This window comes from Denticeps clupeoides, chromosome 5, assembly GCF_900700375.1.
Source record: "Denticeps clupeoides chromosome 5, fDenClu1.1, whole genome shotgun sequence".
NCBI classification, from domain to species: Eukaryota; Metazoa; Chordata; class Actinopteri; order Clupeiformes; family Denticipitidae; genus Denticeps; species Denticeps clupeoides.
In genome coordinates, this window is record NC_041711.1 from 25431260 (window position 1) to 25457464 (window position 26205).

Below are 26205 nucleotides of genomic sequence, written 5' to 3' on the forward strand. Positions count from 1 at the left end.
GTGCTGGCAAAGTTTCTAAATTATATAATACTTTTCTTATTCAGGCAGTGCACCAGGCACCCCTAAACTACCCTCCCTCCCTGCAAGGACTCCTCAAAAAGTGAAGGCCACTGTTGCCAGTATTCCCGTGGGCAGCTATGAAAGTGGGGGACGCGGGAAAGACAGGGAGAAGGAGAGAGAGAGGGACCGGGAAAAAGACAGAGAGAAAGAAAAAGAGAGCAGCAGCCATTTCTCTTTTGAGTTAGAGCATCCTGGAGACACAAGCTCACCCAAGACACACTCTGCTGAAGAGGGCCCTTCAGAGGTGACCTCAGAGGGGCATAGTGCTGGGGACAGCACCGCCACTGCCAGTCATAGTAAAGAGGCACCAGTCAAAGAGGTAGGGGCAAAGACCTAGTCATTGCTGGTCTGCATGATATTATATTATACTGTATTATACTCTGAAGAATATGAACTCCTATGTTCCTGTCAATGGTACAAAACTGCAAATGTGCTGCCAGTTTTATTCAGTGCTTTGATTAGGTTAATTCCTTTTGCACTGAATAATCAGCAAGAGGTCAGTGCTGTGCAAACTCCATCGATAGACAGCTTAGCACCAGGCTTCCTGTTTTATAAGAACTCCCTCAGTACTTCAGCAGGATGGAGAGAAGAAGAGGGCAAAAGATCACAGAATATCATTTAGAGCAGCGCATGCAGCTCATTTGAAGTGCTGCTGTTTTTGTAGCTGAGTGATTGACCTCACCCACTCTTTCTTTTGCTTTCATTTCCACTTTCTTCCTCGTCTTCTCTCTCATGCTTAAATATTTAGGGTGGATGGAAGGATTCCTGTCCTTCATCTCCCCTCCCCCCTTCCCATGGGCCTGAACCTGTGCTTCCACCCCCACAGACCGACAAAGACGTCCCTCCAACAAAAAAGGTTAAAGCTCGCCCCCCTCCACTTAAAAAGACCTTTGACTCTGTGGACAAGTAAGTGCATTATCTGTGCTAATAAAATTTCATCAGATTTCCATTCACTTTGGCCCAGTGCTTATGTCCATATCATATGTCAGAAATGGCTGTGGCCTGAAATAAGACTTTTCAACAAGCTACAGGATAATTAGCCAATTGTTGTTGAAAATAGGGAATGGAGTTTAATGGCACCTTGGAATCCTGACCTCTGATTGGATGGCTTCCTAGGGTTCTGTCAGAGGTATACTTTGAAGAACGCTTTGCTGAGCTTCCAGAGTTTCGTCCAGAGGAAGTGCTCCCATCCCCTACCCTACAGAGCCTGGCCACGTCCCCTCGAGCTATTCTGGGCAGCTACCGCCGAAAGAGGAAAAACTCCACAGGTACTTGAAGAAAAAGTGACAGAGTGAAAAATGTGCCCCTTGATGTCAGAAAACATGGATTTTTTTTATTGTTACATAGCTAATATTTAAATATATGTGAAAGGACACACCTGAACCAAAGATGTGTTTGATTTCAGATTTGGATTCGTCAACTGAAGATCCAGTTTCGCCAAAGAGAAAGAGCAGGCGGCGCTCCAGCTGTAGTTCTGAACCGAGCACACCTAAAAGTGCGGCCAAATGTGAAGGGGATATCTTCACCTTTGACAGGCCAGGTATTTTCTACTCATGAAAACGCAGAGCAAGCCCACTTGCCCATGTATCTTCTATTTACCTCAGTTTACCTCCTTTTTCTCCTCCTTTTTTCAGTAACTGATGGTGAAGACATCCTAGGGGAGCTGGAGTTTGATAAGGTGCCATACTCCTCTCTGCGAAGGACTCTGGACCAGCGCAGAGCTCTAGTCATGCAACTATTCCAAGAGCATGGCTTCTTCCCATCTGGTGAGATTTGTTCTAAATGTAATAAATATGTCCAACCTTTACAGTTTATGTAAACCAGACTCATTGTGTTCTTCTGGTCTTTGTTTGCTCATTCTGCAGCACAAGCCACCGCTGCCTTCCAGGCACGTTACTCTGATATCTTCCCAACTAAAGTGTGCCTGCAGCTTAAGATCCGAGAGGTCCGTCAGAAAATCATGCAGACTGCAGCACCCTCTGAGACCACTGGACCTAGCACTTCTGAAATTGCATCCCAGCCAGGCCCCTCTAGCACCCAGACCATTGATATAGGGGCCGAGGTGACAGACAAAGACGCAGAGGGAGAACAGAGCAGTTCAGAAGAATTTAAGAGCACTGCAGATTCACAGGACTCCAGATGAGTTTAAAGTGACAACCACATTTGTCAAATCAGTAGCCAGGTCTCTCCCCTGCATCTTAAGCTTCACCTACAACCTCTCTGTTTGCCAGTTTCACCAATGAGCATGGAGACATTGAGAAAATACGTTGCTATATGCGGGGAGAATGGCTTTCGAAGGTTTATGTACTCATGTACCCTTTTTCCCTGTGCTATGAATGTGACATTTGAAGTACACTTTTGACGTAGCACAGCGTCTTCTGAAAAACGCACACAGACACATGCCACTTGTCTATACTTCAGTATGCTTTGTATAGACAGTCTTAAATTCCCACACTTGAACTAGCACATTGTTACGTTTATATTTAAAGCTTCCATTGATGCCAGTGGACTTTGGGACTGGGCTACAGACCGAAGAAACATTGCCTTGTTAACAGCCCACCTCGTTTGTTTTCATTATTTGGGGGCTGGACCTATTTAAATGACATCATATCCCATTGCTTGACACAATCATCCAATACAGCAGTCCTAGGCTGCACCCGGAGGAAGTGACGTAGGATTTGGATGGCTGGCTCATCTTTTATTGCCAGACATTGAGAGGCTGGGCCCCTATTGACTGGAGGTGAGTCATGTACAGTGAGAAGGACATGATTTATGTTTTATGTTATTTTGTTTTTATATCGGGCTCTTGCGAGAAGGCATTTTCAAGCACTGAAGAGCAGCTTTGATTGACTGAACAAACTGAACTTTGTGGCAACGCTCCCAATCCTACCAGTGTCACCCAGTGATGCTTAGATTTGAGGTTGAGCTCTCACTTCCCATGACTGCATGCAGCAGCCACCAGTCAGACCTGAGCAGAATTTTCCCTGCACCTGATTGGTTAGTTATGAAGGAAGTGGAGAAAGGAAGGCAAGTGGGCACATTTTGTCTGAAGACTTTGCAGATGTTTTTGAGTAACCACACATCTTTCAATTTTTTTAATTGTTTTTAAGTAAGAAGAACAGAAAATGGTTGGACCATAACCTTCTTTAAGAACCAAGAAGAGACATTTGTTTACCTTTTTAGTTTATTTTAATCACACATGGACATACTATAATTACTTGTATTTCTTATAATTGTTATTACTATTTTCATGGTAACTGTGTTGTCTAATCTTTATTATGTGCAGACACTTACTCTGCTGCTTTTCTTTATCTTAGAGGTTTTGTTTCTGATGGTAGTGGGGCTTCTTTACCCCTCCCCGACTCAGTCTTCCCATTTCACCCTCGCTCCCACTGCTACCAATAATTTCACCTCTCATCAAGGACCAGAGCTAATGTTTTTACTTACATTTCAAGAAGAAAAGGAAGCATATCTATCAGATGAATGTTGCGTCCCCCATCTTCCCTTGGTAGTATAACTTCACCACTTGTATTCTTTCACCTCTCTTTCCTTCCTTCTCTCCTTCCTCCCTTGGTTGCTTTATTGTTCTCTCTCCACCACTGTAGTTTTGTGTGTGTGAGAAGAGAAATTGGGGGGTTGAAGGGAAGGGTGGGCATTTCAGCTAGAGCTGGGTGGGTACTAGTCGTGTTTATTGTGCAAGACTTGGTTGTGTTGTACATACTTACTGTAGAGTCTGAAGACTCAAGATATTAAAACATTCTTAAATTAATGAATAAGACACAATACAGGACGTTAAATTGTAAGATGGAAGTAAATAAATATGACTATTAACTTTGTGTTATTCCTTGGTTTACCAATAAAGTATGCAAGTAAGAAATTTATATTCTAAATTTGTATCTGTATCCATCAGTATACAAATAAATAGTCTTTAAAATAAGCAAACCTGAGGCTTCTGTGTGTGTTATGAAAACTTAAGAGAATCATTACTTCATTTCCAAAATCTAATGCCCTAAGATTGTTACTACAACCCCATCATCAAAGGATATTGCTGTCTTGATTGTGTTAAAAAGAATTCTGTTCATGTTTGATGAAATTTATTAGCATTAACAAATGTGATAATTGTCATTAAAACCAAACGTCGAAATTTTATTGCAGAAAAAAGACTGCTCATTAGCCTTACAAAGGTATTTAAAGGTGGGATGTAAAACTCCACAAGTCACTTTTATTTTTTATGAACAAAAATAATGCCAACACTAGTAAAGAAAATAAAAATTAGTGCTAACAAAGAAAACTATTCAATGCTTCATTTAGCAATCCCAACGAATGGATCACTGGATGAACTGGACTGTACTACACTGAACCGGAGTATGACGTCCGAATTGTAAAAGCTCTCTCAATTCTATATGTTCCCCAATCCCACCTGTAAGGTCCACGAATCATCTAAAACATCTTGCTCACCCTGATTGCACAGATCAGTTAGGTCTGTGCAGTCTGTTCCACTTAAGCGGGTTCCTTCAGCTCTATTTCACTTTGGGTATAAAGGCTCCACCATCCATTGTTCATTGGAACTTCAGTCCATTAGTGTTCACAGTAGTGTGAACTGGTCCACAGGCATTTCAGGCTGAAGTTGGGGGACCTCTGGCCCTGTAGTGTCCCTGAAGTATCTCACAGCAGCTGCAGACCATCTACAGTGATAGAGTCCATAGGGACTCCCAGGGTGTTCTCAAGGGCCGTCTGATAGATCTCCAAGGCCTCGGCCAGGGGAAGGGTGCCGCCCTCGCTCGTCTCAATGATGGCGATGGTCTCTCCAAACTCATTGCACATGATGGTCGGTGTGCCTTGTGACTGAAAAGAGAAACATTCTAGGTTTCAATATACATTATAGGTGCATTATAGGTTCAATATACATATAGAAGCTGCATTCACATTCTATACTGTGCATTTGAGGTTTATTTCTTGCTGGGATCCATATAGAGAATAATAAACATTCAATAAAATGCAATTTACAGACTGCTGTGGCATGTGACCGTATTCTAGTCTAGATGGTCCCGAATTCCTCCAGCCAAGACTTATGTAACACATATCACTTAAACTCCACTTTACCTGTGGCAGGTCAGATGTCTGAATCTGGATAAGCTGTGGCTGCCCCAGAGCCCCCTGCTGGCACAATGCTGGTACTGCGGAAGTCAGGTCAAAGCCAGAAGCGTCCACCACAGCCACAGCCGTGCTAGTCTCCATGGTCTCATCCTCCTCCAGCTGTTCCAGCTGCTGCTTCTCTTGCTGCTGCTGCTGGGCCCGTGCATGGATCTTCTGGTGGTTGCGGAGGTTGGAAATGGTCTTAAAGGCCTTGCCACAGTCGGGACAGGGGTGCGGCCGCTCACCAGTGTGCGTGCGCCGGTGCTCTGCCAGATGCATGCTCTGCACAAAGCCCTTGCCGCATATCTCGCAGCAGAAAGGCCGCTCACCCGAGTGCGTCCGCAGGTGCTCCCGCAGGTGTGTGTTCTGCCTGAAGCGCTTGCCACACACGGTGCAGGGGAAGGGCCGTTCGCCCGTGTGCACGCGTTGGTGCAGGGCCACGCTGGACGATGACACAAACAGTTTACCACACACGGGACACTGATGAGCTTTTCCTTTTGATGCCAACAGCCCTGAGCTACGTGGCCGACATATCTCCATGCCGTGGCTGAGCTGGTGGAGGCGGAAGTTTGCCGCTGAGTTGAGGCGCTTGCCACAGATGGAGCAGTCAAGGCTGGGCCGCGATGGGGCAGTGACCGCTCCAGATTCCCTCTGAGCACCACACAGCAGCTTTTCCTGGCTCTCATTCGCAACAAGCCCCGGCACATGGACTGCCTTCCCATCTTCTCCGATCAGAGCTGGTTGGGGGGTGGCGTCCTGACTGGCGTGCATGCTGATCGTCGGGTGCTCCTCCAGGCAATGGAGGTCCCGCTTGCGCTTGCGCAGGAAGCCCTGTGGGCAGTGCGGGCAGGGGTAAGGCGCAGGAGACCCGGGGTGTTGTGTGAAGCGATGAGCGGCCAGCTTGGCGGGGCGCAGGAAGGTGGCAGGGCAGTCAGGGCAGGGGCAGGGCGGGGTGTTGGAGTGCAGAAGGCGGTGCTGCCGCAGGTTGGAGGACTGGCTGAAGGCCTTGTGGCAAATATCACAGCGGTACGGCCGCAACCCCGAGTGCGTCAGGCTGTGGCGAGACAGGTTTGCCAGCGAGGAGAAGGTCTTGCCGCAGTCGCTACACTGGAAGGGTCGCTCGCCTGTGTGGGTCCGCAGGTGGTTCCGTACGTGAATCTGCTTCTTGAAAGGTTTGCTGCAGATGCTGCACTTGAAGCGACGCTCTGCTACATGAACGGTGCGTCGATGGCGCACCAGCCGAAGCTGGGTGGGGAACACTTTGGTGCAGGATGGACAAGGGAACTGCAGTCCACTACAGGAGGTGACAGAATCAGCCTCAGCTCGCTCTAGATTTCCTGTCATCGTGACCGCCTCTGTGCCAGCAGTGACAGCAAGTGTGTGAGGATCGCTAGGCATTTCACCACCATTCTGCAGTTCTTCCCCGCTCTGGGGAGCAAAAATCGAGTCCAAACCGTTCTCTGCTCCGGTGGCTCCCTCCTGCTGGGAGGCTGCAGCAGAGGCCACTGATTCAGCAGCTGAGTGCTCTGTCTCAGCAGAGACATAAGTGTCCATTTTATCACCCGTCAGTGAAGCCAACAGGCCGCTCTCGACAGCTATGGCCTCGTTCTGTCCCTCCTTCTTACTGGCCTCTTTTCGCTCCCTTGCTCGCTGCAGGATGCTGAGTGGGGCCGCAGGTTGCCTGCGTGGAGCTAGTGGAGTCTGCTGAAGCAAACGCTGTAGTTAATAATCATGACGGAAAGTATTTAGCCTTCGCACAGATCTAAAAATATGGCTTCAGCAGATGAAATGGAAGTACTTTACTACTTAATCGCTTGGCTTTCATGTAAAGCAGTGCAGGTGTGGAATGAAAATATTCTACCATGGCATACTTTACCCTTGTATACCCCAATCATGAGTGACTGCTGTAAATGCTGTACATATGCAATCATTCTCACAGGACCACAATTCAAAATGACCTCTGCTGACCAAATCTACTACAACAAACCTTGATAACAACACTCTGAATGAACTGGTTAAGATGGAAAGTGGATTGATGTCATAAAAGAGATCATCTATTATTACTACAATTCAGCATCTTAACTGCTGCTGAATTCTCTTTGCAACAATGGAGCATACCATGGAAATTGACGTGATGTTGGCCCGGGCTGTGTGTGTGCGGCGGTGGTACAAGAACTTGGTCATGTTGGTGAAGGTCTTTGCACAGAACTGGCATCTGTGGAGCGGCTCTGCGGTGTGGGACTTCCTAAAAGGGGGCGAGAAGCATATTTATATATTTCTGCTTGACACTGTGTAACGGTGTGTGACTGTGCCAGTACCTGTGTATGATCAGGGTCATTTCAGTGGAGAATCCATGGCCACAGTCCACACACAAATACCTGGCCTCCCCAGAGTGAGAGCGCATGTGTGTCTGCAGTGAGCCTGGCTTCTTGAATACCTTGTCACATTCTGGGCACTCGTGTGTGCCATGCTCATGAACACGCCTGTGTGCTGCCAGCCGGTTGGCTGAAGTGAAAATGCGCTGGCACTCCCCACACTGCAGCGTAACCGGCTCTGAATCTACTCCCAAAGAGCGAGCGCTGTGTGGCCGTGGACCCACCACAAACCTGGCTCTCTCCTGCACCCTTCCACATTCCTCTGGCTCCCTGACCTCGATGTCCCGCCGACGTTCCTCGTCCACATAGCCCTCCATCACACCCTCCTCACCGCTCTCCTTGTCCTGACCGAGGAAGTGCTCCCCCTGGTGCTGCAAAAAGTCCTCAGGCGTCTGGAAGAGCAGGGCGCACTCCGAACACTCATATGGGTGGATGATGACAACCTCGCCCTCTTTTACCAGCTGCTCTTGCTTCCCAGCCAGCTGAGACACATCCAGCCTATGCAGTCCATTCTCCAGACTCACCGTACCTCCCAACCTGCCAGCACCCATGCCCTCCAAGGGGGTCAACAGGGGCAGCAATTTTGTTCTGTGGGACGTGGTGGAGCCATCAGCCAGGGCCTGAGCAGTGCAGATCTGGAGCCTGAGGGTGGCTGAGCCGGCCATAGGAGATGCAGGTGGAAGGAAGGAGGCACGAGGAGTTGTAGCTGGGGTGTCCAGCTGCTGTTGAGCCAAGACCTACAGCGATAGAGCATAATTACACAAATATTCCAATAACATCACAATCAGACAGAGCAGTTGCAGAGGATAAATTATTCATTGAGTGACCAACACATTATACACAATATACATCTATATATTTAATATTAATCATTATGCATCTCTGAATTTACCACATACTAAAGCTAAAAAGATTCAAGAGAGATTTATTGTCAGTACAACAGTATACACAGTAAACCGTATTTTGAAAAACTTTCACACAGACCCACCATGGTGCGATTGGTTAAAAAAAAAAAAATATTATATTAATTATTGTACATTAGACAAGAATTTTCAATATATATTTTTTTAAAACTAAAACCTAAATATTGTAGAGACTATAAAAGAAGAATAAGCATTGGAAATCAAGACCTTTACTGAAATAAAATATTCCTGAATGGTACCTGTGCTAATGACAGTATCTCTCCCGCACGTTGCTCATCCAGTACCAGGTTCTGGACATTAACCAAAGGAGTGATGGAGCCATCAGGCTGCAGGATATACTCCTGTTAAGAGAAAAAAAAATGGCTCAGAAATGCAGAATAAGTTAAAGGGAATACATTTAATTGGCATGTGTATACATTTGACTTCAGACACTCAACTTACTCATTTACTACTCAACAAGATAAAACAACTGGAATCATACGTAGACTGGTGGTCAGACAGTGAACATGGCTGGTGAAGAGTTTTATTTTTTTTTTTTAAAAGCTGTGAGCAATGAGCATGGTTTGTGATTGTGGTGGCTGAGTACACACTGTGTTGGAGAGGTCGCTGTGGGTGCTGCTCCTGCTGTGGCTCTGCCTGTGTGCCAGCCACAGCTCAGGCGTGTCGAACAGTGCCAGGCACTCCAAACACTGGTACTGAATCGGGGTGGACACTGGTGCCTCTGTCTCTGTGCCGCCAGCCTCCACCACCTCACAAAGCTCTGGGGACAAGGAGAATACAGCACTCCAGACCTGGCTCAACATTTTCTCAGTTTTCTCACATATCACCTGTAGATTACTTATATTCTCTATCCATAACAGAGTAATTTCCCACTGTTATGGCATCAAAACCCATATGGATTGATTCATGTAAGAAGTCATGTATTTAAAAAAAAAAACAACTAAATTTTAATTCATACATTGCCTTATTTCAGGCCAACAATACTGGCCATTAATGTATGCTTTTGGCTTCTGACATAACTCTCTCATTATGGGGGCAGTGGTGGCCTAGCGGGTAAGGAAGCGGACACAAAGGGTTGCGGGTTCAAATCCCGGAGCGTCAAGGTGCCGATGAAGGCCGCTTGAGCAAGGTAAGACTTTTCATTATGACCAAAGATAAGCATTTTTATTATGTGCATTCATGTACTCATTTAGCTGGATCTCTTATCTAGTGTATTTTTTAATTTCTCTAGTGTACAACTGTAGTAATAATGTTCTGAATGTTATAACTTGTTAATTGTTAGGTCTTTTCGGATTAGCTGATTGATAGGTGAGACTTCCGACCAGTTCTACCACTCCACCCATAAGCCTCCCCCCTCCCTTTCTCCATCTGTCTCTCTCACCGTGTTCAGGCTCCAGTCCTGCCTCCCTCATGTGGAGCTCCTGGTGCAACAAAAGTTCATCTGGGTTCCTGAGGAGGGCGCCACACTCCAGACACTGGTACTGGCTCTCTCCTCCATCTACCTCACCCTGCCGTAGCTGGGCAGCACCATCCTCCCCCTCCTCGGCTTCCATCCCAGCATGGCTCTGCTGATGTACCAGTACATCCTCCAGTGTGTTGAAGAGCTGATGGCACTCACTACACATGTACTGATGTTCCACATAAAGCCCCTCTGGTTCTTCCTGAGGGACACTCATGGCGGCTGCAGCGTGGAAATATATAGCAAAGATATTGTGACACAATGCCACTTCTTGAATTGTTATTCCCCCACATCAGATAAGAAAAATCACCTTTTAATAATGCTGAAGCTGGCAGGGTTTTTTTGTGAAGTGAAAGGTTACAGGAACCTCAGGTTTGTAAGGCCTTGCTTTTCTGTAAAGTGTCCTGCACTTTCTGAAAACAAGAAGAAATGGGCACAGAATTCACGAAAAGATCAATCGATTAAAAGCAGCATTCCAAACTAAGTAAGCCATTCCACTACAACAAGACTTGTATAATTAAAAGGTCGAAACACAAAAAATATGACACATTTAAAGGCTTTTGTGTTTCCCCTCACCTACAGGTGACATCGAGAGAACCCTTTTAGGCAAGAAACGTCACCTGCATACACTGGAAAACACATTTTGATCGTATTACACACCGGCATGTTTAGTGCCATTTTAGACACTGAAAACGATGAAGGAAAAGACTGTCCTATCGGCAGCTTCTCATAAGCTGATAATAAGCTGCTGGCTGCATCTACACGCCGGGACCTTCCATTAGCAGCAGTTATTGAAGGCATGTTGTACATATTCGCGGCCGATAAAAGTGAGACGAGCGTGAAAACGCGACGTCCGTCTCCACACGGCTGTCACTTAGGCGCTAACAAGCTGCACGGCCTGTGGCGAGCTGTTGGCGGCGCTCACCGATTTCCCCCCGACCTGATCGCGCACACCGCGGTCTCCTGCTCCGCCGCAGCCCGGCGCACGGCGGTCGTCAGGCGGCGCTCTCCAATTTTGTCCGCAGGTCTATCGCGGCCAGGCGAGGCCTCCTCTCCCTCCCCGTTTCCGAATCGCTCATCGACTGTTCTCGGACGGCCCTCGTGCGCCGTCACTGCGGCTCGCGGGATTGTCGTCGAGCTCCCGGCGCGTCGGTCCCTGCTGCGCGGATCCGCCTGCGCTCGGAGCGCGGCTCCGGGTCGGCCCGTGAAGTCGAGCGGGGGGTAAATGCACTCGGCGGCAAGAAAAGCTTCGTTTGTTCCAGCCGTGGTGTCTTCTCTCTGGGCACGCAGCCCCGCCTGACGCGCTGACCGTGTGATCCGGGGGGCGCGTTGATTGGACCGCAGGCCTGTCAGTCAACAGGCGGCGGCCGCTGTTGTGGATGGGGTTTTCGAATTCATGTTTAATATTGCATAATACAAATCCACAAAGTTATAAATCATGCAAAATTATAAAGTAAGATAAACAACTTGGCAATCATATTAATTATTCCTTACCACGTTCACGCAGAAGTTCTTTTTACTTAAACATTTTCACATTATACTGACTGAACTAAAATGTGTGCAATGGTACCATGAAACCAATAACGCGTTACAATGCCTTACAATTATTTCAGTTTCCATTTCGTATATGGAGTCTGCCGTACGTTAAACAAATACGTATTAGCCCATAAAATGTATGTCTTTGTTGCAGAGTTTGTTAGAACTTCATTTCCCAGGAGCAATGCGTGCACTGTTGTGCGCATGCTCGCGCTGTAGATATATGCTCAACAGATTCCAACATGCGTAAATGGCCGCCTTCGCTCTATACTTGAATTTCTATGCGCCCTGCCGCTTAGACGGGCAGAAGAAGAAAAGAGGGGAGTTGAGGCTGCCTCCGTCCGCACCAACGCCGCTCTGACTCCGCTCTCGTTCACAGGTACCCGTGTGTCGGCCACAGGCTGACGGAACTCACTTTGCGCTGCGCGACGAGACACTTCGCCCCCCCCCTGGCCTGACACACTCACGCACAGATATGAGCGGCAGCGGGCGGCCCAGGACCAGCTCATTCGCTGAACCACCGGGGGCTCCCGGAGCTGCCGCCGCAGCAGCCGCCGTCACGGGATCGGCCGTTGCTGGGGGTACCACCTCAGGAAGACCCGGGGCTTCACAGGCCACCGGGAGCAGTTCGTCTTTTGGAAACTTGAAACTGAACAGTGAGTATTCGTGTTATTTGTTGGCAAGAGGGGGCCCGGTCGCATGCTGAAAATTAATTGTAGGTTTTTTTTTGTTGCCAGTTTGCACTCCCATGTTATTTGGTTGCCCAACAGTTAGCAATGCTAGGTGGCTAAGGCTAGCCATGTTAGTGTAAACGGTACAGAGACGAAGGCTTTGGCTCGCGGGTAACGTTAATAACTAGACAATACGAGCACATTTGGGCCTAGCCGCGAGTATTAATCGGCCAAAAGTAATGTAATATTGTGATTAAAAGAGCCAGAGGGGCTGGCGGAGACAGGTGGGAAAGTCGGACTAAATATTTCACTAGTCGGTCGTCGTGCTGGCGAACAAAGCTCAGTACGCTGGATAACAAGCAAGCGTCCTTTTAAAAGCCTGCACTTGGGTTTACCCGGTTACATTAAAGTCATTGCTTGATATTGGTTGATTGTCCTTGATTGGTTAACCATAAACGAATATGCAGTTTGTCAGTACTTTAACTTTCCTGCTTTCCTGACATGTGTTAAATTCAGTTGTAGGCACGTTGCTGTATTTAAGTTCAGCGTCTGTAAATGACAGCGTCTGTAAAAGCAGGACGAAGTTTAAATACTTGTGACCATTGTTGCATTTAACCAGTTATGTAAGGTTAATAATCATTAATAAATCTTGTCCCTGTAATGTGTGAATTCACAGTCCAGTCAGGCGATGCATTAATGGAAGAATTCGGGGTGATCATCATCCCAAACCTAATAGCTTTACTTCAAATGTTAGGGGTCTTACCAGAAATTGATTAATACTCTTAATCCGTATCCTTTTGTTGATAATCTTAGAAATAAGAAACTCAATAAAACAGTTTTGTGGATGTACCAAAAGTTGTGAGGGAGTGGGCGGTGGCCAGGATCTGGCCATGCAGATGCACCTTGCCAGAACAGACACGAGACAGAAGTTACCAGTGATGGGCTATGGCTGATAGGAAATGGACCATAGCACACCAATTACATCCCTTTACAGATGCTATTTATCTTTTAAAAGGTTTAGGTGAACTAATGCTGGGCTTTTGGGCTGCACACGTATAGCTGATCATACACAGGACATGTTCGAGGCATACAGGTGTGGCTTCGTTTAGTTTTCACTGTAAAGGGTCGTTTTTAGGGTGAATCGGCTTTTATTGGTTAACAAAGTACCGAAAACAACTAATAATTTGGTTCCATGTCTTACTGTCTGACATGAATTGGTCTCTATTTGTTGGACAGCTGGGGGAGTTTTTCTTTGTTATTAACTTGACAAAAAGGAAGAGCACTATAAACATTTCACTGCGTTACTGTATGAATTCAGGATTATTTCTTGCATTCTGTACTATTACCTCATCACAAAGATTACATTTGCCCCCAGTTTAATGTAGTAATGATGGCGAATATTTTTGGTTAAATTGATTGATCTTTAGGTAGAACACAAAGCAAACAGGACCCATTTGAATTTTTTTTAGGCTGATCAGCACAGGTACAGGGACAAGCGTGGCTAAATTATTAGTTGCCGCGCACACCACTTTTGCTCCAGTTTAATTTTTTATTTGATCATGTAATAACTACTGGGTAGAGGTTGGTGCCGCATTTCATTGATTGCCATCATAGATGGCGTATATGTGAAAGAAGTTGACAAGGATTTTCTAGTATATGGTTTGTATCTTTGGGTTACTAAATGAAATCTCCAGGAATGGGTATCAATAGGATTTTGTGAAAGTGAAGTGATTGCTATTGTGCAACACTGCAGCACAGCACACGGTGACACAAGAAAATGTGTCCTCTGCATTTCCCTCACCCTTAGTGAACAGTGTGCAGCCATGACGGGCACCCAGGGAGCAGTGTGTGGGGACGGAGCTTTGGTGGATTGAGATTCGAACTGTTAACCTTCTGATTATGGGGCTGCTTCCTTAAGCACTAGGCCACCACTTCCCCTCAGTAGTGATTTCCAGTTCAGTTTTTTAATTACTTGAATAAAAACTTTGTTATGCCTATCAAGAAATCCTTGCTGAGAAAAATCCAACATTTACAGCATTTATCAGACGCCCTTATCCAGAGTGACTTACAATCAGTAGTTACAGGGACAGTCCCCCTGGACCAAATTAGGGTTAAGTGTCTTGCTCAGGGACACAATGGTAGTAAGTGGGATTTTGAGCCTGGGTCTTCTGGTTCGTAGGTAAGTGTGTTACCCACTAGGCTACTACCACCCTGGTAGTGGCCAGAGGAGCAGAAAGATGTTTGAATTCCACCCTACTGCTAAAAACAGCAAAGGTAAAAAAAAAAAAAAAAACATAGGTCAGTGCAAGTGTAAATAGTGGACAATTAAAAATTAGATTAATTTTTACTTGTTATAGTCTTGAATGTGTACTGGTGGTATGGTGGTCTTTTGCATGCACTGTTTTGTTTAAATTCATGGATCAGTCTTGAATTGTGTCTATGGGGGGCTAAATATATGGGCTGGTTGATTGATATGGACAATGTTTGGTTACATTGCTCCTCTTGAATGCCATTTATTTCCACTCATGGCTACCCTGGCTCAGGGTACGCAAATAGTATTCACATACATTCAAGTCCAGTAGCATATCTTTGGGATGGGAAATTTGTCATTAATACTTTAACATTGAATCTATGTCTTTTATTTGATGTGGACCCCAGAAAATTGAGCATTCTCTCAGGTGTAGTAAGCCTGTCTGTCATATGCATGTGTAAGTCTGTTCCCTTTTACAGCTGTCAAACAGCCTCCGTTCCAGTTTGACAAATGTGGTAAATGACTATTGTTCCTGATCCATGGATTCTGAGAAGTCCTTCTATTTAATCCTGGTTTTATATTTTCCTCCAAGTTGATTCATCGCTGGTCAAGTTGAAGGATGGGTGGTAGTAGCCTAGTGGGTAACACACTCGCCTATGAACCAGAAGACCCGGGTTCGAATCCCACTTACTGCCATTGTGTCCCTGAGCAAGACACTTAACCCTAAGTTGCTCCAGAGAGACTGTCCCTGTAACTACTGATTGTAAGTCGCTCTGGATAAGGGCGTCTGATAAATGCTGCAAATGTAAAGGAAAACTTTCTACACATTGAAGAAAATCAGTCAACTAACTGCACTCTTTATTAATTAGACTCTGTGAGTTATGTCCTACAAATCTAGGAACATCTGCACAATTGATTGAATTTTAATCACGGTCAGAATTTTGGCTGCAATGATTAAATTAACATGATCTTGTGCGATATTTACATTTAAATAACCAACCACCAGGGGGCAAACGAAAGCATAGATGGAGCGGCAACCTCAAATTGTGACAGAGTGAGATGTGCTGCATGCACACCTGTAAGAAAGTGTTCCGCATTTGGGCTTGTCGCATTCAGCCTCTCAGCATGATTCAATACCGCAGTCATATTTAATTCAGTCACGCTTCCCTGGTGGTACAAGCGAAAATGCTGGACATTTGTGCCACATACAGCTATAATAATGAGCGAACAAAGATCCAATGCATTCATAAGTAGGATATTATTTTAGCATTTTGTATACTTGTACAAATAACATTACAGACCAGAGCATCTGTCTTCCCACCCCCATCCCATAGGAAAGGCACAGCTTCTGTTCTTGACACTTGTATATATTGCATAGTTAGTTCATTGTCTATAGTTCTTGACAAATCTATTCAAAATGCCTCTGTGTATGGACCTGCTCTGCCTATAATTTTTTTTCAAATAACAGGTAAATGATTGTTTGTCTTTCATATTATAAAGTGAAGTGATTGTCATTGTGATACACAGCAGTACAGAACACGGTTCACACAATGAAATGTGTCCTCTGCGTTTAACCCATCACCCTTGGTGAGCAGTGGGCAGCCATGAGCGGCGCCTGGGGACGGTGCTTTGCACAGTGGTGCCTTGGCGGATCAGGATTCGAACCGGCATCCTTCTGATTACAGGGCCACTTTCTTAACCGCTATGTGTGTGTGTGTGTGTGTGTATATATTCATAGTGACCTGCCTTCAGTCATCTCTTAATTCCCTAAACTCTGAAAGCCTGGTTCACTTACTGTTTATTCATTATTTTAGGAAAAATAATAATTTTAATCATAATTACAATATTGTGATTACAATTATTGTAATTATCTTATTGGCCATAATCATGCAGCCCTAGGAGGGATACATATTGAATTATAGTTTCATGTATTACATTATAGACCCTGGCCCTGCCTTGGCACTAATAGGCCTATTGAGGAATGTTGTGTTCCTTAAAACACATCATATCTTCATGGTGAACTCAATGCTGACAGGCCTCATCATGTTGTAGGAGGAATTTGATGACCCTCAAACTTCTGTAAGAAGTGAACATTGTTAATAGCGCTGATGAATGTTTTCCCCCAGGCAAGTGTTCATTATGGTGTCAGGCACCCAGCATGCTGTGAGTGCAGGGAGACTTGTAATGAGAATAGCTTCTGCAATGCCAGGGGCACAGAGAGCGAGTCTTGAGTAGTTTTTGTCATGCAAGTAGTTTGTACAAAGGTTGGTGGCAGAGAACAAGGGGATGTTGAACTTACTTCTGGTCTTTTGTCTGTTTAGGGGAAAGTAAGGTGACCAAAGTGGTGGCCACACCCGGCCAAGGTCCGGATCGTCCTCAGGAAGTGTCCTACACTGACATTAAGGTGATAGGAAATGGGTCATTTGGAGTTGTGTACCAGGCCCGACTCATTGACAGTCAGGAGATGGTGGCCATCAAAAAGGTGCTTCAGGACAAGAGGTTTAAGGTGAGTATATTGTCCAGCATACTGCTTTTCTGCAAGTATACAAAATATGCATTAACACCACTTGCAGAATGTTGTGAAAGGCCAAAGGATGTAGATGCGAAGGTGTTCTGAAGTGTCTGAAAGTCCACTTTTAGTAGAATTGCCCAGATATTATTTTATCTTGTATATGGTTATGCTATATGTTAATGTATTTTTTAAAAGTTTATTATACATTTATAGCATTTGGAAGACACTCTTATCCAGAGCAACTTACATAAGTCATTACTCATAATACAATATTATACATCTTCCTACTGCAGTGCCTTTGCCATGGACACGTTACCCTTTCAAAAACAGTTGTTAACATTTAAATTTACTTCTTAGATTAAATACCACAATATGTACAGTCTACCGCCTATGGTTCCATTTATATCACGATATGAATTTTATGCCATATTAGACAGCCCTATTCTGTTGTGGTTGTACTGTTATTGCTGATCAGTGTAGGTCAGTAAGGTTTCTCATTCAATCACTGTGTTTCTGTTTCATGCAGAACCGTGAACTACAGATCATGCGGAAACTGGACCACTGTAACATCGTCAGGCTACGCTACTTCTTCTACTCTAGTGGAGAGAAGGTGACATCAGTTGCATTACTTCTAAACACCCACTTCCATCTAAACCTATAGTGAAATGCATTTGTACATAAATAACATTTACCTTTACCCCGCAGAAGGACGAGGTGTACCTCAACCTTGTGCTTGACTTTGTGCCAGAGACCGTGTACAGAGTGGCTAGACATTTCAACAAATCCAAGTCCACAATCCCAATCATATTTGTGAAGGTAAAATGATGTGCAGCTTTGTTTTTGTGTGTCTCATTCTTCAATTTGTGTGTCTCATTCTTCAAAGTCCAGAATGCATGTCTTATTTTTCTTGGGGGACTGAGATGTTCCTGTGAAGTGTTCTCCCCTCAGTCATTCCTGACCTAAATACACTCTTGTATTCTGTGATGCTTTGACTGATTTGTCAGGTTTCTAAGTGGGTGCACACATTTGACCCAATAGATTTTCCATGAGCCTGTCACTTTTACTAACTTCCTCAGCCTTTTAATATGAGTTCATTGTCTGTGAAGTCAGCCTGACCTCTGAAAATGTAATATATAGTTTGAGTTTTAACAAACTACCTAATAAAGTAGCATGTTTCAAGTTCTTGCTGCAGCTCTTAGTGAGGGGAATTTAAACAATGATTTAAAATAAATTACCAAAAGGCATTTCAGAGATGCCTACATAGTGTTGGGGTCACACAGGCGTCATATCTGTGGTACAAAGCAATTTTGTCACTGTGCCAACGCAATAGCAGTATTGACTATTTGCTCTCTCTCCTTACAGGTGTATATGTATCAGCTGTTCCGCAGCTTGGCTTATATTCATTCCCAGGGCGTCTGTCACAGAGATATCAAACCCCAAAATCTCCTCGTGGACCCAGATACAGCCATTTTAAAGCTGTGCGACTTTGGCAGGTTGGTAGCACATGTGTATGGTGATATTGAATCGATATAGGGACATCAAATATCAATATTTTTGTATATGAATTTAGTCCACCGGGTGGTGCTGTCAGGCATTTTGTTTTGTGAGGTCAGCAGAGATGAGAATCAACTACAACCTCCATTCCTGTAGATGGCACTGTACAGCTGGGTGCTTTGAATCTACCTGTTATTCCAGGCAGAGTGAAATCGCAAAACATGACAGACCGATCACAGCATATTTTATTTTAACTCTGTTTTTACATTTTCTGTGAACTGTAGAATTTACAGTATGTACAGTATCACAATATATCAGGATATAGTCATATTGTGATACATATCATATAGTAAGATCCTTGCCAATATTCATTCCTAGTAGCACAGGTTTATTAATCCAAACTGTTATTTGAAATATCTTTCTTTGGTTTACAGTTAAATTTCTATAATTTTATTTATTAGACAAACCACAATCTGATGTGATTTGTCACTTTATTTTTTAATCATTGATATCCCTCTACTTCCGTTTGAAGCAGGGAAGGGGCTGTGTGTTTTCCAATGTGGTTTCTTACTATTGTTGGTATAATTTTGCAACCCTTTTCATGTTATGTACTGCATCCAACAGTTGTTCATTACATCACACCGTTAGTTGTGTTCATATGAAATGTTTGTCTCCCTTACACTTATTTTGTCTCTTCCCTTTTACTCTTGTTCAGTGCTAAGCAGTTGGTTCGTGGTGAGCCTAATGTGTCATACATCTGCTCACGGTACTATCGTGCCCCTGAGCTCATCTTTGGAGCCACTGACTATACCTCCAACATCGACATCTGGTCAGCAGGCTGTGTGTTGGCCGAGCTTTTGCTGGGTCAACCCATCTTCCCTGGGGACAGCGGAGTGGACCAATTGGTGGAGATAATCAAGGTAAAATGGATCACACATTAAAATGTCATAAATACATTTTAAAAAATAGAATTGAAAAAAAATGGTCATCACCAATCCATATCCAGCTACTGTCTGTACAGGGATTGGTGATCTGACCATTTTAATGTTCAGATAACCCTTTTCAGTTTACTTCTATTTTTTTGTCAATGCTCAAAAGAATCATCCATCCCCTTAAACACGGGTTGGCTTAAGAAAACACTAAACCCACCCATGTCCTAATCAAGCTTGAGAAAGTTATGTGGAGCACCTCTAGAAAATCTCAAAATCTACGTTATCAAAATGTCTTCACTTTCCACAGTCTTGTAAAAGAAAAAAAATGCTATATTATCATGCAACCAAAAGCCACTGTAGATATGTGGGAGACTTCAGGGAGATGTGGGATACATTCACTCCTGTAATCTTTTGTGTGATGCTCCACTACAGTGATGGGCATGATGAGAGAATGTGGAGTGGTGGGTGGCCATGTTAAAACCTCAAGTGCCTTCACCCCCTTCCACTGCCAATGCGTGCTTACTGAACTCAAACACCTATTACAAGTAGTGGTACCGTTATAGGAAATTGGTTGAGTATGAGTACCAGCACATGGTGTTGGGCTAAACATTGATATTGGTTTCAGTGCATGCATAATAGAATACATTGATCTGCTTTGGTTCATTACAGCCAGGGTGTCAGCAGGAAATAAATGCTAGCAGATCTGTATGCTGTGGATAGCGAAACATATTTACTGTCCCACTGAATCAGTTAATGATGAAATGCTTATTATCTTTCAGGTGCTGGGAACCCCAACTAGGGAACAGATCAGAGAGATGAACCCGAATTATACAGAGTTTAAATTCCCACAGATCAAAGCACACCCATGGACGAAGGTATGCAATGACCCAGCTTTGAACCCTGCAGTTATTTATATATCTCCTTCTGCCCTTTTACATCCATCTCTCATCTACTTTCCTCTTATTTTACGTCTTTGTAGACCGAACCCTATCCCAAACCAACACATATTCTGAACAGAGCACCTCCCTTTCCAACAGTGCAAAATGAATAGGCTTTAATTTAGTATCTGTTACGATGTGCCACAATTAATCAAAGGTCAGTTTTCAGTTTCTGAAGAGCAGTTATACTAGAAGTCAGCCATTGCTCATGCTTGAAGGTCTAGAACAGTGGTCGGCAACCGTTTAACACTCAAAGAACCATTTGGACCAACAAACAAGAACACACTGGGAGCCACAATTTTTTTTTTTGTTGCTTTTTACGGCAAGAAAATAGTATTGTTTGTGTGTGTCTATGTATGGAGGGGGCTGTGGCTTTGTGAAGATTGCATATGGTGGGGGTGTCAGAGTGGTACACTTTAGCTGTCTTTAACGCAAACAAATATAACTCTTGCCGTCTCTCACAATCAGGTGTTTAAACCACGAACTCCGCCAGAGGCAATCTCGCTGTGCTCGCGACTTTTGGAGTACACACCAGTGACACGGCTGTCCCCTCTTGAGGCCTGTGCCCATGCCTTCTTCGACGAGCTGCGCCAACCCAATGCACGGTTGCCCAGTGGTCGTGAGCTGCCCATGCTCTTTAACTTCAGCCCTGTGGGTGAGTCAGTCTGTTTCAAGGACTCTCTTTACTACTCATGTTAAGAAAAAACACATCTTTGACAGCCCCTAATAACTAATACAGCAAAGTCATATTACAACTATGCGTGTGTTTATGTATGAAGTGAAAGTGAAGTGATTGTCATAGTGATGCACAGCACATGGAGACACAACGAAATATGTCCTGCATTTAACAAATTACCTTTGGTGAGCAGTGGGCAGCCATGACAGGCACCCGGGGAGCAGTGTGTGGGGACAGTGCTTTGCTCAGTGGCACCTCGGTGGATCAGGATTTAAACCTTGTGATTACAGGGCAGCTTCCTTAAGGCCACCACTGCGCATGCACACACTTTGTTATATTGCAATTCCTTTTTTTAAAAAATCATTTTGCTTTGTTTTTCAAACACAAGTCAGGCTATAAGAAAGTTACAAGTTAGTCTAAGTATTCACTAAAGAGGATTGTGTGCAGTTGAGTTGTACAGGTAGCTAGCAAGATCTTCATGTTGTGAAGAATCTGCTGGAATGAATATTAGTTTGGTTTTGGGTGGGATTGAGTTTTATATAGAGGCCTGCCATCCAAGATTAAATTTCAGGCATGCAGAGATTTTGGAAGTGGCATGTGCATCTGATTGAGAAAATGAGAAGATGAGTTGTGTGTCGTTGTCGTAGTCATAGCAGTGGTATGATAACTAATGTGAAGACTTGACCCCACCAACTGATCTGGTGTAGAGGGAGGAAAAAAAGGACTGAGTACTGAGCCCTGAGGTACGTGAGTGGAGAGTCTGCGTGAAGCAGACATGGCTCTTTTCCAAGTCACTTGGTAAGACCACTAATCAAGGTAGGAAGCAAATCATTGCCATGCTGAGCCCCAAATTCAAAGTTTCTTCAGGATAGACAGTAGAGTCTTGTGGTTAACTATCAAATGCTGCAGAGAGGTCGAGAAGAATAAGAACAGATGAGGTTTGCTGATCTGGCCACATGTAGCTTCTCAGAAATGGCCACATGGGCCGTCTAAGTAGAATGACTGTTTCTGAAACTGGACCAGTTTGGATCGAATGTCTGGCAGATTTGCTTAGTCTTTCCTGTGAAGGAGCTGGTGAAATCTTCAGCAGTTATGAAAGATTGACCAAGAGGAGTTGGAGGGTTCAGTAGAGAATAGTAGAATATGTTATGGAGGTTTTGAGAGTTGAAGGCAGTTTTGCATTGTAGTAGATGTAGCAGAGGTGAAGTTAGTGGAGAAGCCGCACAACGTCTCAGATAGTCCTTTTGGGTTTAGAAAGGGAAAGTGAGGAGTGTGTTAGTGGCAGTTTCCAGTGGTAAGGAGAGGAATAAGTCAGAGGTAGGAGTGCAGGAAGATGAGGATGAAGGTGAGTGAACGTTATGTCAAAGGTCATGTCAAATGATTGATTGGTGGTCAGTCTCGGGTCTGATAGGCAGAGTGAGGGTGAAGGACGTAAAGTGGTGGTCAGAGATGTGAAGTGGAAGAAAGGTTGAGAGGGACAACTGCAGCTGACTGCTGCTGCTTACCACTGTATACACAGCAGACAGTCTGTAGCAGAGTGACCACTCTAAATCACTAAACCCTGCTCCCAGATTCACACCTCAGGGGAACCTGAAATGATCACTGATTGACTGATCAAGCTAATGATAACACTTGACTGCACAAAACACAATCTACCTTTTGATATGCACAGCACAATTGTTAGTCCTATTCAATCCAACAACTGAGCTTTAGCAAAAAGCTTTATATAATGTTTGTGTGATTTTATATATGTTAATACAGTTGTGAATTCATGTAAAATAATCATGAAATCGGGATTGTTTCATGGATTATAATTGTACCACCAAGCTTTCTAATCATTGCAAACCTACTCTTAAGTAATAATGATCTGTATCAGAGCACAGTTTAATTTGTAGACCTTGTCTTGATTTAATGTAGGTGGGAGGGAGACTCACACGTTAAAATTAGTCAGTTCTGCTATTGTGCGTAGGTAGTGTCTGTGTGTGTTGTGCTCTACACCATACCCATTTCTTTTGCAGAGCTTTCCATCCAACCCCAGCTAAACCCCACACTCATTCCTCCCCATGCTCGTGCACAGACAACGCCTGGCTCACATGGTAAGACAACATTGCATTAACAATCAATATGAAGCATGGTAGTAGGGCTGTGTTTTGATACAGGTGCCCTGATTTGATTTGTCAAATAACTTCAAAACCAGTCATATATGAAATGGGCTGTCATTATATAAAGCTGAAAAGGTCAAAGGCCTTTATCTCATAGTTTTCCTTCAATCTCTATTGCTTTTTTTTGTGATTTTTTTGATTTACTTGTTTGAATTAAATTACAAAATTCTGATAATTAGATTTTCTGAGATGCACACTGTACACCAAATTTAAGATGGAGACTTAAACAGCACAACTATATTACATCTTCTGCTGTGTGTATTTTCTCAGTTTATTTTACTCATTTGACACTTTCTTCTCCCCCTATTCCCCATCCAGTAGAGAGCGGTGTCTCAGAAAGTCCATCCCAGTCCAGCACAGTGCCTGGTCCCCTGAGCAACAGCACCTGAACATTCCTACATGTCATTTTTATGTTTTATTTTATGTTTTCTCCTCTTTCCTCATTCCCAACAATGCAGGCTCCAAAAAATAAACCCAAACATTTAGATTTACACAATACTACAATCATGGAAAGCAACTATTTGACCAAGTAAGTCAGGCTACAAGAGTGTATGATTGGTCCGTTGACTTCCAGAATTGTCAGGACTACCCTGTTCCACCTCCCTATTCCTGAGCTTGGTCTTTCCCAGCGAAACTAGTCTAATCATTTTCAGGAAACTGTGGTACAACTGGTTTATGTGATTTACGTGAGGTAGTGAGATGAGAAGGGCGCTCGTGTACTGATCAGAGGTGCTTTAGTGGCCTCTACTGGACATTCATTCTACTGACCCGAAACTGGTGGGACCAGCTGAAATCCCCAGTTTGAGCTTTAGTTCATTTTAACCTGAAGCTCTTGGTTTGTTTCTATGTTATATTCTGGTCAATTTCTTAATGAGATATTGATCAAATTTAGAGGCAAACAATGCTGAATTAAATTTTGTATTATTATTTAGCTTTTTTTCCTTTTCCAAACGGGCATTTAAATAAGGGAGCCATATTCACTGCTTATTTTTACAGAGGAACTTTGTTTCCATATTAGTCTTAAAGATGATTTTAAAAGAGGGACCTTTTTAATGCATAAAAACATTTAATTGATATTAGTCATGAAATAATTTTGTACCCTTCCACATGGAGAGGCAGGTTTTAAGGTGTATTTGGGGTGTGTTTTTCATAAGTAATTAAATTAAACATAAATCTCTGAGCCATATACTACTGGGGTTCCAGTCATATCTATTTTATAGATGTAATTTTATTTGACTGCTCTCTTGGATTTTAATTTTTGCTCTAAGATGATCTTTTGTTTATACACACACAGCCTTGCCTGAGTGTGACCAGTCACAGTGGTAGTAAGGCTCTGAATTTAGTTCAACTCTTGAATTCTCAGTTTAGGACACACTGTCATGCACCTTAGGGGTGAGCTCACAGAAATGTATTTGTGTAGATTGCCACTATTGTCTTTGTGCATATGAGAAATGCAAGTGGTTGTAGATTAGTATGTGTGTGTGTGCTATAAGCATACAAACACATCCTCCAGTCTCTGTAGCGTTTCTGTGTAGCAATGTAGGTAGCACAGAGGGCTGAAAACATACATGTACAAAGAGCTGCTGCAAATCACCTCTGTATCACCACACACACACAAACACCCTCCCTCCCTCCATCTCACACCAGTGAAGAACATCCCCTCTGGACTGCATATGGAGCCTTCCCTTTTTTTTTTTGCAGCCCTTTCTTTTCCAGGTCTCATTGGTAATTTGTAAATATCAAGTATGTTTTATTTTTTTTATTGTTATATTGATGTTCTTGTATTTTGTTGCCCACCCCCCATCTTCTCCATGTTATTTTCCTGCTCTAGTGGAGTAGACCCTACTCTCCCATCCCAGTATGTATCAGGATGTACATGCCATTTTATTGGGGAGGGTGACAGAACAAATTTTTTTCCCTCTCTTGCTCTTTATTGCTTACCCCCTCGTCAATTATTTCTGACTGACAGTCCTTCCTTTACCTCTCCCCACCCCTCACAATCTTATTTTACTTTTATTTATTGTATTACCGTCTCTTCCTTTTATTATTAATGATTTGGGGGGTGGGATGGTTGGAAGGTTTTGTTTTGTTTTGTAAGAAACCTAGAGTGTTCCAAGGTACACGTATCCCAAAAACTTTTTGGAATATTGTGGAGTAAACATTTGGTCATATTCTGGTACACTTCAAGATGGTAATGCAGAGCCATAATGGTTGTTTTTATTATTTTTGTTTCCCCTCCCCCAATGTGAAGGGAAGATCATGTGACTGAGTATAATAGTACCTGAAGAAAATGCTGGAATCCTCATGGACGTACTGTAGCCTGATAATGCTGTTGTCCATTCAAAATTATGTAGATGGCTGCTTTGGTCTAACTTTACGGACTCTGTTTTTTGTGTGACTGCACGTTTGCATGTGAGAGAGAATGAAAGGAAATCTGATGTTGAAGAAATATCTGAGGGAATCTTGCAGAATGAATAAATTAAGGAGTGAGTGAGTGATTGCTGGTATGTATGGCTATTAGAGATGCTTTACAATGACTTTGTGCCCCTAATATTACAGATCTCTGCTATACCCTACCAAAATGAAGAAATGACTCAACATGTTTTTATTCCTATGTTTAAAGGATAAGGGTCATGGATCAATAAACGGTTTAAGGTGGAAAGCAATGGAGGCGGGGAGGGGAGTGAAAGATTTTTTTTGTATAAATAATTAAACTCATTAATAAAGTGATGAAACTTCAATTTCTTACATGATTTGCATGCATTTTTTTCATCTGTAAAATATTAGTCTTCAGAACTGTATGAATTCCTGAAAATAGCAATGGTGCTATTCTTCTGGGATTTGATTTTAAAGGCCATCATATTTAAATATTTAATACAGATTTCTTCGATGATTACCAATTGTATATGCTATGTTAAATAAATTGTACATTAGTATTTAGAGACATGCCGTAATGTATGTTTATAAAATACATTTATACAATATATTCAATATATATTGTACAATATATTCTACAGTATATTCAAATCATGTTTAAATTAACAAACATGGTTAGTAGCATTAAAGATTTGATTGCAGAA

General features: G+C 43.4%; 3 protein-coding genes across 5 annotated transcripts in view; 2 read left to right on the top strand and 1 right to left on the bottom strand.

The window, feature by feature from the left end:
- cicb (capicua transcriptional repressor b) overlaps positions 1–3997 on the top strand; it is a 30316-nt gene extending 26319 nt beyond the window's left edge. For both annotated transcript variants that reach the window (XM_028981645.1, XM_028981646.1), the window contains exons 16-21: positions 45–379; positions 809–966; positions 1177–1328; positions 1466–1600; positions 1695–1826; positions 1926–3997. In XM_028981645.1, the coding sequence (XP_028837478.1) occupies positions 45–379; positions 809–966; positions 1177–1328; positions 1466–1600; positions 1695–1826; positions 1926–2203 (1190 nt within the window). In that variant the 3' untranslated portion in view covers positions 2204–3997. The remainder of the gene's footprint in view (positions 1–44; positions 380–808; positions 967–1176; positions 1329–1465; positions 1601–1694; positions 1827–1925) is intronic.
- A 210-nt stretch (positions 3998–4207) lies between these two features.
- On the bottom strand, positions 4208–11266 carry znf526 (zinc finger protein 526). Of its 2 annotated transcripts, none has more exons than XM_028981647.1 (9): positions 10879–11266; positions 10264–10366; positions 9876–10175; positions 9085–9254; positions 8734–8835; positions 7515–8308; positions 7315–7441; positions 5164–6900; positions 4208–4905 (listed from the first exon to the last, which is right to left on the bottom strand). In XM_028981647.1, the coding sequence occupies exons 3-9, from the start codon at positions 10168–10170 to the stop codon at positions 4726–4728; spliced, it is 3405 nt and encodes a 1134-aa protein (XP_028837480.1). In that variant the 5' UTR covers positions 10171–10175; positions 10264–10366; positions 10879–11266; the 3' UTR covers positions 4208–4725. The 2 variants fall into 2 exon arrangements, with proteins under 2 accessions (XP_028837480.1, XP_028837482.1); XM_028981649.1 differs by having other exon boundaries at positions 4210–4905; positions 5164–6897.
- On the top strand, positions 10943–25871 carry gsk3ab (glycogen synthase kinase 3 alpha b). Its single transcript, XM_028981650.1, has 11 exons — positions 10943–11174; positions 11869–12145; positions 16733–16917; positions 17450–17533; positions 17629–17739; positions 18286–18416; positions 19133–19337; positions 20129–20224; positions 20756–20942; positions 22982–23059; positions 23444–25871. The coding sequence occupies exons 2-11, from the start codon at positions 11965–11967 to the stop codon at positions 23512–23514; spliced, it is 1329 nt and encodes a 442-aa protein (XP_028837483.1). The 5' UTR covers positions 10943–11174; positions 11869–11964; the 3' UTR covers positions 23515–25871.
- Positions 25872–26205: the final 334 nt, after the last annotated feature.